Source organism: Falco punctatus (assembly GCF_963210335.1).
Source record: "Falco punctatus genome assembly, chromosome: 8".
Classification (NCBI taxonomy): domain Eukaryota; kingdom Metazoa; phylum Chordata; class Aves; order Falconiformes; family Falconidae; genus Falco; species Falco punctatus.
The window spans coordinates 4,541,243-4,556,961 of NC_137588.1; the positions used below are offsets into that span (position 1 = coordinate 4,541,243).

Consider the following 15,719-nt stretch of genomic DNA (forward strand, 5'->3'; position numbering starts at 1 on the left):
AAAATAACCAAGTAAAATATGTATTTGTTTTTTAAATAGAGCAAAGTTGATCAAGAAAAGGGGTTTGTACTCGATGAACACATGGAGAAGATTAACAGGTATTCAGCGATCTTTCTTTGTTTTTCTTTTAGCTAAAGAACATGAAGTTAAATCTAATAACAGTATCAACTGGTCCACAGATAAGGTGATAGAAATGACATTCAAATTACTCAAACTTTTTTGTCTTTAGGGAGCTTTATCTGAAGCTCATTAAATACTTCACTCATCAGTATATTAAATACTTGAGCGTATTTGCCTGATTCATACACCATTGTATTAAGCAATTAACCTATGGCACATTACAATGAACATTTTCTATGGAAATTGGATGGGGATTTGTGAGAGTAATTGTTCAGTTGGACAGGAAACGTTACATAGCACATTTATAGTCATTGGTATAAGGCCTTTTTGTGATTGTTTGGAACTTTTGTGGGTCAGAAAGGGAAAGAGATAAGTGAGAGTGATAACAAGCAGCTGAAACTCTTGAAGAAAGACAGCAGTAACTAAGTTTAGAGACAAAAGGTGCTGACACCAAACCAGCAGAATGGAGCTGATAGCTAAAGATGTAATGTGTTATAAAAACACAGATAAGAGTGATGGTAGCAATTAAACTTTCTGGATAAATATCAGAGTTTGAGAGTGAAGTTTATTGAAATGCTAAAGATTTGTGAAGGAAGAGGATGTGCCTGTCAACTGAGTCACTTAGAACTGAATAACGGAACACATCGCTAAGAAAAGCCAAATCTGCTGATTACGCTCTGTTCTTAATTTCTGTGTTCCTAGCACTTCATAGGTAAGAGGAAGGCAGAAGCAGTTCATTCATTTACTAACATTTTTTCTTTTAGTCTTTTTTCAGCAAATACTATGGAAGAAATTGTTAAAAAATTAAAGCAAGATGGTTCTCCTTTTGCCATTAAGCAGCTAGAGGTAATGTCTTCTATGTTATTTTTGTTAGAGATTTTAAGTCTGATTTGGTACTTTCTTATCGGGGGCAGACTTTAGGCACCTTATTAATGTAACTAATACTACGTAACACCAGTAGGACATTGGACTGAGATCCTCAGGTTCTCACATACAGTCTCTGTGGGATTGTCGGTAGTTCTACGGAGACAAGAATTTTCCTTTGTAAAACCACACAATGTGAATGCCATCATATGTTGCATAAAATTGTAATCTAGTAATAAACCCAATAAAATTAAACTCCCTTTCCCTTCCCCCCTCCCCACAATCAGGGGGTTGTTGGCAACAAAGGTTCCTTTTATAGCTTCTCATTTTATTGCCAAGGGTTGGAATAAAACGGTGCTGGAACAACATTGTTCTTTTTCTTCCCTTCCAGATCTCTTACTTGGGTAAACAGCAAGCAATTTATCATCACAACCTATTTTTTGATCTTTTTAATGCATTTCTGAGTGTTGAATATAGTCGCTACTCAAAAAAAATATACAGTAATACTATGCACTTAATACACACTTCAGCCTCAAAAGCAAGAAACGACTTAATGTGTGTATTTGGTTTTTTCTCCTTTGAAGTATATGTATTCAGGTGTCTTGGAGCTATTCAAATATTATAATTGGATAGAACACAAGCATTTTTCCAACAAAAGCTTTGTTTTAACTTCAGTTATAGCTCACAAAAGTCCTGCTTTTGTAATAAAATAACCATTTTAAAAATTTCAGTTGAACAGGAGGGATATAATTTTCTAATGTAGTATCATTAATGTTAAGCATCCTGTCCCACATACACAGATACATTTTTGGGTTTAGTTTTTAATTAAAGATTTAACATTTTATCACTGGAAAACAGTTTTGAGAAAGGAAGTTTTAAGTACATTATCTTTTTGCCAACCAGTGTGCCTAGTACGTTGCAAGAACATAGATTCATATAGAAACACATATTATAAAAGCGAAATTGTGGGAAAGGGAAAGCTAATTTTTTCCCCACTGGTATTCGAGTTTCATTGAATCAAGTAGTCAAAGGAGCTAGTGCCTGAATAGTCCTTTTATGTGTTTGTAGACCTGAATTCTGCTATAGGCTACCATCATGGCTTTCCCCCAAGGTATATAGGCTGTATCGTTCAGTTCTTCACTTTTTTCCTGTGTTATAGATAGCAAGGAAAGCACTCCTGTTAAGGGCTGTTGAGACAGTTTGATGGCGTGTTAATAGCAGTCACTTTCAGTGGTTCTTATTTCTTTATAGAATTGAGTTACAAGGCAGTATTTTATTTGTAAATTTATAGTTCTGCAAGGATATTATATTTTTTAGTTTCTGGGGAGGTTGAAAACAACCAAGAATTATTTGTGTATAGCTTTTCCTAAGTTAGTTTCATACAATTTTATGGCACTTTAAAACATAATCAGACCTAGTGGAACTTTTTGAAATAGCTTATAGCCTTTAAAGGGTGCTTTGTTCAAAATACTTTTCTACTACAAAAGATGCAAGGAGTCTGGAAACACATTGTTACCTGAAATATTAACCACATAGTTTGTTCTGCCATGTTTGCTCATTACCCAAACCTGCTCGACATGTTCCTTCATCTGCAGCCTTATAACTCAGACCTCCCCTATTAAAAAAAGTTATTCTTGTTCATTGTTGTTTTAGGGTGTACTTTTGTTTCATATTTTTGATTTAGAAATTAAACCTATGTCATCTACTTCAAAGTTATGATTTTGTGGAACGGTTTTTTTTTTTTTTTTTTTACTTCCTGAACAACAAATCCCCCCAGCACTTTTGTTGCTGCTCGGGTTTTTTTATTTCATGTCTTTAATAGGACTTTATAGCAGCTCTTTTCTTTTATGATTTGTAAATGAATGACTGTCCTTGGAGCTGACTGAAGTTCCTGAATAATTGTTCTGTTCAGGAGATGAGACTGTGTTAATGTGAGTTTCTTCTGTTCATACATAAATTTATGGGAAGAAAAAAACCAACACCCAAACCCCACCACTAGCTTGCGCTTGGCAGTTGAGCATTTTACACTTAGAGCACTGGCCTGCTGTCACAGCATTTGGAGGAGAAGAGTTCAAAGAACTCGTTAGAGCAGGGAACAGACAGCAAAACCATGACAGTGAGATTATCAGACATTATCCTTGATAGCAGTTTACCGATTTGTGTGAAGCAAGTAATTTTCCTCATCAGTAGCATCATAGTACCAAAAGTATATGCATAGATAGTTTCCTATCACTTTGTGAAACCAATGTTTCGCTTCCATGCCAGGTACAGGAACAACAGCGTACTCAAATGATAAATTTAGAGACTATAAAGGATTCAGTAACAGCAATTTATATGTTTATTTTCTTTGGTTCTCTGTATATTTGTTATGATACGTATTAGTAAGCTTATGGAATAAGCCCTAACTGCAAGTCTAATACAAACGCCCTAATGTGGACGTACACCTTGGTACATTCACACTGGATGTACAGATAGCTTTTAGTGTTAATAAAAATGGAATTACTAGTTCCACTATAATCCAAGTATGCTGTGAGCTGTACTATCCCAAGTAGCCCGTTCTATTTGATCTACAGTACTTCTGCTTTTTACTTTCAAAACATGCCTGCTTGGCAGGCTTTCACATATCTGATGCTAAAGCGGTTTGCATGAATAAGAATAATGTCAGGTTTTTAAAAATTGAGGTACGATACATGGGAATGGCTTTAAATCACATGTTGAACCCAGGTACAAATAGGTAGAAAGCTAGGATACTAACACACTTTTCGAACTCATAGTAAAATATTTTTTAAGACCTTTTACTTTCTAGCATGACTTTGTGTTCAGGATTTACAGGAGCCAAAAATCTTTAATCTGGGTGACAGAAGTACCACTTCTAATTGGATGAAGTAAGCACGTGGGATTGAAACCTGAAAAACATCAGATGTTTGACTTGGTTTTCACATGATGCTTTCTTAGAGCTTTTTTTGGCAGGACGGCGTACCTTCTGAGCACTGATTCTTCATTATTTAATAGCCTTCACTGTTTCTGAGTGAATTCCAGTGTAGTGTACAGGACACTGCGGAGACCAATAATTACATGACACCTTGCCTGGATCTACTGGGCAGGCTGGGATGCAGACACTAGCTCCTGAAACTTTGAATGGGTATGCAACAGGTGGGTGAGATCACAGGAACAAAGCTGAGTCATAACTTGGTAGGGTTGAATTCCAGCAAAGCAGCACTGTGAAACTCTGTGAACAGACCAGGAAGAGTGATAGATCTGTCCTTAAGCAGCTTTCCTGTGATGCTTTGGCTAGCTATTCATATTTTTTCAAAGCTTCATCCAGACCCATTGTTCCCTGTGGACAAACAAATGCTTTGGTATCTCAGAAAGTAAGTGATGCACATCCTTCATCTACTGCAAGTGAAGTGATACGCTGGACCTCTAGGAGGTTGGGGTTTTTTTGTTTGCTTTTAAGTTAAAGAAAGCCTTCCTTAAGAACCCTCAGCAGCTCAGGTCAGAAGCTTTTATGGGCCTTGGAGACAAAAGATGCAGCCACTGTTCCAGCTGTTATTCTTGTAAAGGACTCCACGGAGTCAGTGCCACTGAATTCAGTCACCTTCTGATAGTATCTTATTGGGATATGGGTCTATTGCAAATTCAGCTTGTAGCTTTCAGGATCGTTATGTTGAAATCAAGATGGTCTCAAGGATACCGGAATAGATGTCAAATACTTCTGTGAAGACTTGTTTGCACTTTAGTACTCCCCAGTTCAGCCTATCCTGTCTTTTCTCAGGCTTGTTCCCTAGCACCAATCCCCTCCTCTTTATACAGAGAATTTATTTATAGATCCACTGGTGACTCATTTTTCTGCAATTACACCTACCCATTTTCTTTCCTTGTTCCTCTTCAGCCTGATTTATGGCAGTGCCTCCTCCAGCTTCAGCCTCACTTGTATGCCGAGATAAGGCAGCTGCTGGATGTACTAGACTGACTAGTCAAGCGCTGTTTTCAGATCTTCTCCATTTCAAATTCTTTGACCTGGAAGAACTCACCATTACCATTTCCCCTATGGAACTATCTGGTTGCCCTGTGCGTACCATTTAACCTTGTCTGAGCAAAGAGTTTCAAATTTAGATGACAGAATGTGAAACTCAAAGGAAAAAAGGTCCAGTTCAAAGGTAAAGCCAGCAAGCGTATATTATGGGAAATAAGGGGTCCAGTTCAGAGCTGCTATTTAAGACCTACATAGTGATGCGATTAGAGATACAGCTGGTTTCTTCATCTGCTGAAAGGCAGCTCATTTTTAGAGAGCTTCACCAGAACTCAGAAAATGCTGGCAGTTGGAGCCAGCATCGGTTCTTTCTAAGCCAGCTTCTCTCTGAATCAAAGTGGTCAACACGCAAGTAACAGAAGGACAGAACCAGTGCTTTTAAGGTGCAAGCGTACAGCCTCCTGCTTGTATAGCAACTGCATGTTTTCCAGCTTAACCAGGCAAAATGGGTCACTGCTGTATCAGCTGGTGTCTGGAGAGGGATGAAGAGTAACTGGGAGCCAGAAAATATGTTAATGGTGATGACTGGAAACCTGCCATTTCAGCCTGTAAGGAGTCTAATGTCTGCAGTGAAAATAATGTAAAGAGGCAAATCTTACCATCTGCCATTTTTCAGTCGTGGTGAAAGTGTCCTAATTAACAAGAAGTGTCTATCGTACTGTGACTAATACAGAGCTTTTAGTTGTGTTTACAGGGGAAGAGCAGCCTTGTTTAGAGTGAGAAAACAAAGATCAGCAACAATAAGATGTAGCTCCTTTCCCCCACAACCCTGAAAGCTTTAAAGCTCAGTTCTGTTTTAACTCCGTTTTTGCCTTTCTCCCCACCTCCCCCTAGTGTTTACCAGCATGCTTTTAATTGAAGGATAGTCATGAGGGACAGATTTACAGTATTTGTTTGTGTGCCTTAAACAGATCCTGTCTGTTGCGTAATATTTATAGCCTGTGGCTCTGTCAAAAGGCAGCAGGCAAGACCTCCAGGCTTCCTATCAGCAGAGCAAAAACTGCTGAATTACTGCAGTATCTGTTGATCCCAGACAAAAAGCCCAGACAAATACGCATTTATGTTTGATTTCTTTTAATATTTTTCTTCCACAATTTTCTTCTTCATATATTGTCTAGTCTTTGCAGGTGATCTTAAAGCAACTGCTTAAAGTTTGTTGTTAATCTTACTAATATTACCTTACTGCTCTGACTATTGTACCAAATAAAACTTAAATGCTGCACAATACTACTATCAGCTACAATATCAGTAACATCTAAGAGCAATTCAGACTATATATATATGAATGATATTAAAAAATTGAGTACAATTGCTTGTAATGCTTACCTTTGCTTCTCAAAAGAATCTGTTTGGAAATGGCTTTCAAGCTGCATTAGATTCTCTGGCTAGTAGTAATTTGATCAGAAATAATGTGACCTTAGGAATTCTAGGCTTTCCGCAATGGATGGCATACATCCCAGAAGTCTTGCTGATAAAAGTTTGCGCAAGTAAGTTCTTTTAGCGTGGCAGCATGGCAGGAGGGAGCAGGAGTAGCTATCACATAAGTGAGCTCAGGGAGAGGAGTGCCATCCTTTGCTTTGAAGTTTACAATGGAGGAAAAAACCCAACCAAAACCAAACCGACTTGCAAATGTGTCTAAATTGAAAAGAATAAAAATAATTGTTCATGTCTTCCTCAGACTATTAGTAAGATGTCACCTACATCCTTAAAGATGACTCTCAGACAGCTCAGAGAAGGAGCTTCCATGAACTTGCAAGACGTACTGACGATGGAATACAGACTGAGCCAAGCGTGCATGGTAAGCAAGCAGCTGAGCCCTTTGTCTCTTTCCATCCACAAAGGGGTAGCAAGTTTATCAGAGAATAAAATTTATATAGATTACATCAAGGGCTCACAATTTATAGATCTTAATTTTCAATCTCTTGTGTGTTTGTTAGGCCGTCACTTTTTTCCAGTTCAATGTCTTTACATGCAATTTGAAGGAGACTACATTAATGATGGTCAGATGGGACGATAGAGGGCTTTTGTTAAGAAAACTATGGTAATGTTACAATATAGAAGGTTTTTTATTTGCACCATAATTTTAAAAATGTTGTGTTCTTTATCAGATTTCCTGTTTAAGTTACTTAGTCCTCAGTGCCTCAGTTCCCATCCACAGAATGGGAGTAGCTGCATATCACTGCCCCTCAGGAGTACTGTCATAAATTTATGAAAGCAAACAAGAGATTTTACTACTATTTGTAGTAAAAGCTGAGTACTTGGATAACATATGAGGAAGCGATCCTTTCAAGTACAACAGAGTTGCTAATGGAATTACGTCAACAAATTCCTCATAAAGCTTTCCCGTGGCATCCTTATTACTAATTTTGTCACATTTTAAATTAAGACTTTTGTATATCTGATAAAATGATTTGTGGTAGTTAAAGTAAATGCTTTATTAAAAAAAAACCAAAACAACCCCAAAAACCTTATCTGATACATTGTAGTGCCTGGCAGTGCCCTTGCCCTATCTTTCCTGAAACTAGCATTGTTTCTGCATTGCTAGTGAAGCATGCCTAGGGGTTTAAACGTTACATTTACTTTTATAAACAAAAACCTGGATGTTTCCGGGATTCCATGTAACTGCAAAGCGTTTCAAGTGTGGAAAACACATCACAATTCCTGAAGAATTTCCGATCCAACACACCTTAGTCCCCATCATGCAAGACTCTTCAGAAAAATGTATGAGACAACACAGAAAGAGGGCTTGCACTGCATGAAAGTCGGCTGATCAACTACAGTTCAACAAAGCAAGAGGATATAGAGCTCTTTAATAAGTAAAGAGAAAGTAGCAGATGAGAACAGTACAACTGGGATTTAACTGAATCTTGAGAATTTGCATTTCAAGCAGAAGTGGGATAAGGAAAGATGAGATAAATACAATTTGTCATATTACAGTTTGGGGTTTTTTTTTTTCTTTTCTTTAACCTTTCAGAGAGGCCATGACTTCTATGAAGGTGTTCGGGCAGGTAAGCATGCACAGCAGAAGCATTTCTCAAACTTAATAATATGCAAACTCACTGTTGTATTGCTTCTCTGGAGGTTATGTAAAGTGCATGCAGCAGGGGCCCAGAGAACATTTCCCAGCTTGCTACAGTTTTTGCTTATTTGTTCAAAGGTGTAACAGCAGTGTTGTTTCCTTTGTGTAATCTCATTCCCAATTTATCCACCTGGTAATGCAGCACCATGAAAGGGTGTTCACCAGCTCATTGGGAAAGTTTGATATATATGTAGTGCTGACAGTAGTGAGTAGCTATACATAGCATTTGTGTGTCCAGATTTAGTGTTGCCACATAGCTGGTTCAACCAGCTATAAGTTGGTTTAAGACTCAAAGTCAAGAACAACTATTCGCATAGAAAAGCATTAGAACAGAGACTACTTTCACCCACATCCAAAATATCTCCCTACAAAGGTGTCTTACTATTAAGTTTACATATATAGCTTTTTAATGTTAAATAATTCAGCATTTTAAGGCATTGGTCAAATAGGTAGTGGTAGAAGTAGAGCAGTGGCTCAGCAAGTTCATCTAGGGGACAGATTTAGATTCTGTCCTTGATTCTACTGCTGATTCACTATGCAGATTGTCAAACCCAATGTCACATCTGTTAGAAACTGTAGTAGTTATTTATGTACTATTCAGCACAAGATGAAACAAAGCACAGGCATTGCCTTTTCCAAGGAGCTGACAGTATAAGACATTTGGATGCATAACACTTCGGGGTTGAGGAAACCTGGCTTTTAATTCATACAGTTATATACTTGAGGATGTATTATCACCTCCTCCTCATTTTTTATAGTTGTATATAAAGTGGCTTAAAATCCACTTGAGTAATGAATGTTTGAGTGTTTACTATCAGTAACACTGTATTAAAGATAGCCCGGAGTGAGATATGTAAAGTTTGTTTTTACAGCATGGAAAAACTTCCCGATTAATTAATTACTCTTTAGTACTTATGGGCAGAGACTCCTTTGAAGAATTTACCACACATGTTGAGAAGTACATGGTTTTCATGGTGTTGGTAATGGGGACCAGGATATCTTAGAAAGATTATTCCTAGGATATATTCTAAATTGCCATATATGCTGATGAAATGTAGTTATTTGGGAAGTGACAAACTCGAAGTCCGAGAGTCAGATTAACACTAAACCAAGTTCTCACTTGTAGTGCACAAGGTCATTAAACCATCTGGGAATGCAGTAGAGGACAAAAGCAAATCACTTGTCAGTTTGTGCAGTTTACTGTGCAGGCCATACTGTAAAGGAAGAAGCTGCAAGAACAGCAGGACGGGAACTTCTCTTTTACATAGGGCGATACAGCAAAGGCCTAGCTATATCAGGGGAACAAAAAACCAACCACCAACCACCAGAGATCCAGCTGCACTGCAGGCATTGCTAAGAATATTACTGTGTTATTGAAGGGCTTTTGCTTTCCGATTACTGCATATATCTTGTTCTCAGATTTGCCATCTTAAAATAGTGTTTAGGAGTGGTGCAAAATCTGACTCACGATAATTTCTGTAGTTAGGTCTGATCTCATTAAAATCATTATCCAACAATGTGCTGAGCATCCTTTTTAATAGGAAGTAAGATTATGAAGTACTTCACAGGATCAACCGTAGTGAATAAAAGTGATAAAAGTGTAAAGTATTAGCTTTTTCTTTATTAAAGCATTACATTCCAAGCATTTAAGAGGCAGCTGTTGACCCTGTCTACCACAACGTAAAGTTAAGATATCGTAATAATCAGATTTTAGTTTTTGAAGATTGTTTTTCAGCAGCAATGGCCATAGGTCAGGTTTTAATAACAGCTTTTATCTGCTTCAAATCATAATTTTAATAGGCATGCTAGGGAAGCAGTTTGTTTAAAAGCTTTTTAAACCTGCTTTGACCCGAGGTCAAAATTTCATTTTTCTTTTAGCCAGCTTTCTTTCAACCAGACTGAAAGATCTGCTGGCAGTTTCCCCCCATTTATGATTCTTGTGATTTGAGCTACTTAAAGAAATCCCAAAACCCTTAAAGCACAAAATACACAGATCATATTTCATCATACGTTATCAACATTTTCCCATATAATGGTAAGCGTGGTTTTTGAACAATTTAGGTATTCATTTTTCACCTTGATTTATCGAAGAATACATAAACTTAGAAATGCATAGCTCTGGGTAATTTCCAAGAACTTTGTTTTTTAATTCTTACCGCGTAAGAAAAGCGGTCATTTTTGGCATCAGTAATCAAACACATCCAGGTAGACTATAATCTCTGCAGTGCAAGGGGACAAAAATCTGTTAAATTAGCCTCCTAACACTCTGTGCAGGCATGTACGCTTCAAATGCGGTTGTAAAGGCATTCTGTGCCTTGCGGATCCTGCAGAGACCTTATTTCTGTGTGGCTTCTGCCCTCTCTCCTGCAGCGCTGGCAGGTGGCAGATGTGAGCCTGACCCTGGGCACACAACCCCCCGCAGCCAGGCAGGAGGCAGGGAGATTTCATTGCAGCTTACAGAATTGCAAGTGCTTAGAAATACCAGCGTTTTGACCATGCTGAATGAATCTAAGCAATAAAACACTAATTGAAGTCCAGCAAAGTCACTGCTACTGAACAGAGGGGGATTGGATTATTTTTTTTTTTTAAAGTAAAACAAAAGAACAAACCTTTAACACAGTGTCTATGTTCAGTTACTTTTATCTTAATGAACTTCCCTTAGCCTACCTTTGAAGTCCTCAGAATTTTTGTTCCATTCTCATAGTAATCAGTATCTCAAGCTGGAGAAACACAAAACATACACAAGTTAGTGCAGAAAGGGAATATTTTCATGATACTATTAAAAAACAAATAAGATTAAAGATTTCACTGGAAAGGCCATTATAAGCATTCAGTTTATCCACCAGAGTAAAACCGGCTACAGATCCAAACAAAAAGATTAACTTGATTACACAGTAGTGCCATGGAGTGGAGAAATAATCAGCAATTACTACTCTAAGTTGAAGCTGTAGTAGTATACGCATGGACTCCCCCCACCCCACCTCATATGTAAAGCATCTCCAGGCAGCTTTGGCTCCTGTGGGTAGTGGTCAAGATTACTTTGGTCAGACTGTGAACTTAAATTAAAGTTGAAGAAAATCATTAGGTAAGTACTACTCCAATGGAATAAATACAGTCAAATTGGGACAATTATGTCTTTTAACCTAAACTAATCAATGGCTTCACATCATGACAATTTAAATTAACTGACAGGATCATAAATTTTAAGTAAGTTAGCCAGTTGTATGACCTAGTTAAAAAAAATGCTTTTACAGCACATTTCTTTTAAGGAATTGCCCATGTGGATTCTACTGTCTATGGAATTGCAGCTTTTATCTACATAATGAGTTTCTTTTCAAAATTAGCGTTTATTTGCTTCCGAGGAGCCCCTAGTCCTCTATTTGCAGGAAAATGGATGCAGGGCTCTGATTCTCCTTTCTCTTTGGAGATGCAAGCTATAGAGTTGTGATACCTGTGTGTCTTCAGCTACAAAAATATTAATTAGTGCAGTTGCCATTTGCATGGTATTTATTTTCTAGGCACTTTCCAAATATCGTCTGTAGAGGGAAAAGTTAAAAAGAAGTTTTCAAGTCACACTTTTTACCACAGACTGCCATAACACTCACCTTTTGATAAAACACAAACTTTAAGATCATTCTTTCCACTAAAAATCCAGCTCCTTTGCACATTTCTCATCCTGGATGGTTCTAGTTTAATCACCAAGAACAAAGTCTACATAGAAAGACACAACTTACCAAAAAGCCAGCTGGTACTCTTCCAGATACCTAGCCTCTGTGAGCATCTCCTGCCCACGTGCCTTTAGAACCATCCTACTCTGAACTTTTTGTCAGAAAAGAAAAACAAAAAACCAAATTCAGATCTTAGCAGAGGAACTGAAAAGGTGCTTCTTGCCTGTCCTCCCTTATATGCTGGGGGCTGTGGCAGTGAGAAGGTCTCCCAGGACACGTGCATCTCCACATCAGTTGCTGATACCACACAGCTGAAGGGAATGTGTGTTGAGGAGGGATGTTGTGTAGCTGGTGCATCCTAGAGGGCCATGGTTACTATAACTGTTCTACTTTAACAATTTCACATTTTGATTAGCACCTTTATGGGTTTTCTTAGAGCCAGAAAGGTGCTCGGAAGGACGCTCTGGAATTCCATTCCTATTGGTTGTTTTTACACACAAATAAACTCTCTCTCGTCTTCCTATTGTTTGCTAGTGTGGCTGTTCTTGCTGACATGCCTTCACCATTCCTGTGAGACAAGGAATGCTTTTTGAGAATTGGTATTTTTTTTTGTTATACTCTTACATGTGATTCACTCGCTGATGATTTTATCTTCAGTGATATATTTCCCAGGATACAGTGTAAAGTATACATACTAAGATTATACAAATCCTCACAGTTAAATCTACATAGGTCTACAGTATCTGTCACATTAGTTATTTCCTTATTAGTTTATATGATGTGTTTCAATTAGCTTTAGGCATTTAACACCTACTTTGAATCATCTCCTATATCAGGGGTCCTCAAACTATGGCCCACGGGCCAGATACAGCCCCCCGGGGTCCTTAATCTGCCCCCCCGGTATTTACAGACCCCCCGTCCCCCGTCCCCCTCCCCCACTGGGGGTTGGGGGGGGGGGGGGGAAACCAAGCAGCCGCAGATGGCTGCCTGCCACTGCATCCGCGCGCCGGCCCCTGGTTAAAAGGTTTGAGGACCCCTGTCCTATATGCTACAAAAAGCCAGATTTTGCAGAGAGATGTGAAAGCCCTTGTCCACAAGGAGCATCGTGCACACTGTTCCCAGTTTCACACTGAAAACCAGAAGCCAGGCAAGAGTAGTAGGTCAAACAGAAAACACTAATTTCAGGTCTTTTCCTTCAAGGCTTGGGCTACTTCTGAAGTGATCTACTGTCCCTTGTGTCATCAGGCAAGTCCCAGATATGTCTCTAGACAGGTCAAAACTCCAGAATTTTTATGAGAGTAGAAATATATGTGTTACAAACCCTCTTATCATCTTCAGAGCACATTGATTCCCCCCCCCCCCCCCCCCCTCCCCCGCCATGTACTCACTGTAGTTGTCTGTCTTGATGCAATCTGAAGTCATCCTAATTAGAGGAAGCTTACAAGAAACTTTTGTGTTTTTATACTCCACCTGACAGTGCTGATTGACAAAGACCAATCCCCCAGATGGAAGCCAGCTGCTCTAGAAGAAGTCAGTGATGAATTTGTGGACGATTGCTTTAAGCCATTGGGAAACAATGATCTCAAGTTGTAAAGATCGAGTCTATTGACATCGTATTCGCCTGCTTAATTCTATGATTATAAAAATTAATATAGTGTGATAAAGTTTGACAAGACTTTTTTAGCTAGCCTGAGATTTGTAAGTTTTTTTTTTTTTTTTTTTTTTTTGCATACAGGAACATTCTCTTTTGTGTTGCTGCCATCATAGCAAAATAATTATATCTCTGGTTAATAAGGGGGAAAATCACTTTAAGGCAAATTGTTATTTTTACTGCTTTACACAATGATTAACATTTAATTTGTTGCATCAGCTCTTCATTTAGGAGGAGCCTTTGGGGGATGACCTAGTAAGCAAGAAGTCAGGAGACCTTTGTATTCTTGGCTCTGTCACTGGTCTGTTAAATTGGGATTGTGCCTCAGATTCTTCTCTTTACAATAAAAATAAAATATACTTCAAGCTTCAAAGTAGTCAGAGCAACAAAGGAAAATACAAGACATGCTAAATGCATGGTGTTAAGTAGTCTTTTAAATAAAAGGTCAGACTGACACATTATTAGTCTGAGAGCAAGAAATTGTTCTATTGATTTAACATTTGGTCGGTATTCAGATTTGCTGTGCGATGTAGACATTGTTTCAAATGTCATAATACTGCCAGAGCCTCGAGCAGACTTCTGTTTCCTTGTAAAACCATTTTTTAAAAAAAATGCCATTAAGTTTGATTGACCTGCGTAACTAGTTTTTCATGATTTTCATGATTGCTAGTTTTTCCTGGTCTTAAACTGTCTCAGACCTTCCTCTGAACCCTAAGCAGTGATGTTTCCTGTTGATGATGGTGACTGACTGATGATTTTAGTGGTAGAGGTCAGCCTGGCACTAATGCTGCACATGGCTGAAGTTTATCTGTACCAACTAGTCTGGGATCCCATTTGCTTGTGCCCATGAACATCCTGTCTGCTGGGTGGAAAATCTGTCAAAAGCAGGGGGTGAGAAAAAGATTCTGAAAACACCAATATGTACTGAAGATAATGAATAAGGGAAAACACGAAATATCTGCTGCGACGTGGATCATACAGATTTTTAACCCAGCATGTCCTAACAAATGTATTTGTTGGGATCAAAATTTAAATATACATCAAAACCCTCTTGTATGTGCATTAAAGCTTGCTGGGTTCTGATACTAATAATACTTGAAGTTATATGGCATAACCAGAACCCCTTGATAAAAGTATAATTTTTAGAGGGGGTGAAATCAATTTTTCTATTGTGTGTGCAACACAGAGCTACTAAGCTTTCTTCGACATTAAGGCTGCATGCTTCTTTATGCTTAATGAAATCGTGTATCAGTATCTCTTCCTATTTGTTTCTGCAGTTATAGGCAGGTCACAAATAGAAATTTTGGCTTCGCTGAAGATGAACCACTGAGACTAAAAGAAGACGACTTTTGGTCAAATAACAGTCAGTAGTCAGCACTGGGGAATCACAGTCAGAGCTACAGCAGAACCATTACGGGGTTTTCCACGCTGGGCAGTTTTCATTAGGACAGCAGCAGTCTCTGCTGGCTTAAAGCTCCTTCCTTCCTTCCTGGAAGCTGTTGCCTGGAAACTAAGTCCCGGAAAGTCAGGCATCGAGGTGAACTACCAAGGTGCCTCTCAGAGAATTAGAGGCGAGCAAAAGGGAGAGCAAAATCAAGAAAAAATGGCACCTTGCTTTGTCACTAGAATTTGTCTGACAAAATTGTTAAAATTTCTGCTGTGAGTTGACGTTACCGTGTTCATATTTGTCATGAGACAGTCCATGAGCTTCTTTTCAAAAGTAGTTGAGAGATTTAGTTCTGAAAACATGACTTGAATTTCTACCTCATGCTAGTTCTCTCAGAAATGTAAACCTCCCTTCTTATTTTTTAAAATTTTTGTATATTTTAGATAATCTTAAACAATGGCTATTTTTATTTTATTTTTTAAAAATGGGTTCATTCCATTGTTTTGTACAAAAGGAGCAATCTTCAGCAACTGTATTTAATGAGAAACAGTAATCCCCAAGGAGCAGGGCTCACGCCTTCTCTGACTGCAAAGGACTTACAACATGTTAGCAACAGTATACTCCTGAATCAATAAACTTTGCCTTGCACATTCAGTTGCTTTCAACATTTCTGTGAACAGGAATTATCCCAAACTCACAGTGACAAGATCCTGTCCAATCTGTGCATTTTTAGCAAATAAAAGTCATACAAGCAGATGGTAAGTTTAATTTTATTTGATCCACAAGAAAATATTTTCCACAAAAAATATTGTAAAAATATATCGTAGTGTGTTTTATTTGGGAATGATGTGTCTTACTCCAGAAATATCAATTTTACAAAGTTGCGCTGTAGTTAATGTGTTTTGAACCATTATTAG

At 38.2% G+C, this 15,719-nt stretch overlaps 1 protein-coding gene across 2 annotated transcripts in view; it reads left to right on the forward strand.

Annotated features, from left to right (window-relative positions):
• The window catches only part of HIBCH (3-hydroxyisobutyryl-CoA hydrolase), a 45,006-nt gene extending 29,550 nt beyond the window's left edge, over positions 1-15,456 (forward strand). Inside the window, exons 10-14 of one of the 2 annotated variants that reach the window (XM_080399932.1) lie at positions 40-98; positions 885-966; positions 6,696-6,815; positions 7,992-8,025; positions 13,242-15,456. In XM_080399932.1, coding sequence (XP_080256058.1) covers positions 40-98; positions 885-966; positions 6,696-6,815; positions 7,992-8,025; positions 13,242-13,357 — 411 coding nt within the window. In that variant the 3' untranslated portion in view covers positions 13,358-15,456. Of the gene's footprint in view, positions 1-39; positions 99-884; positions 967-1,375; positions 2,701-6,695; positions 6,816-7,991; positions 8,026-13,241 lie in introns of those variants that run through there. The other variant, XM_080399933.1, reaches the window with a different exon arrangement.
• Positions 15,457-15,719: the final 263 nt, after the last annotated feature.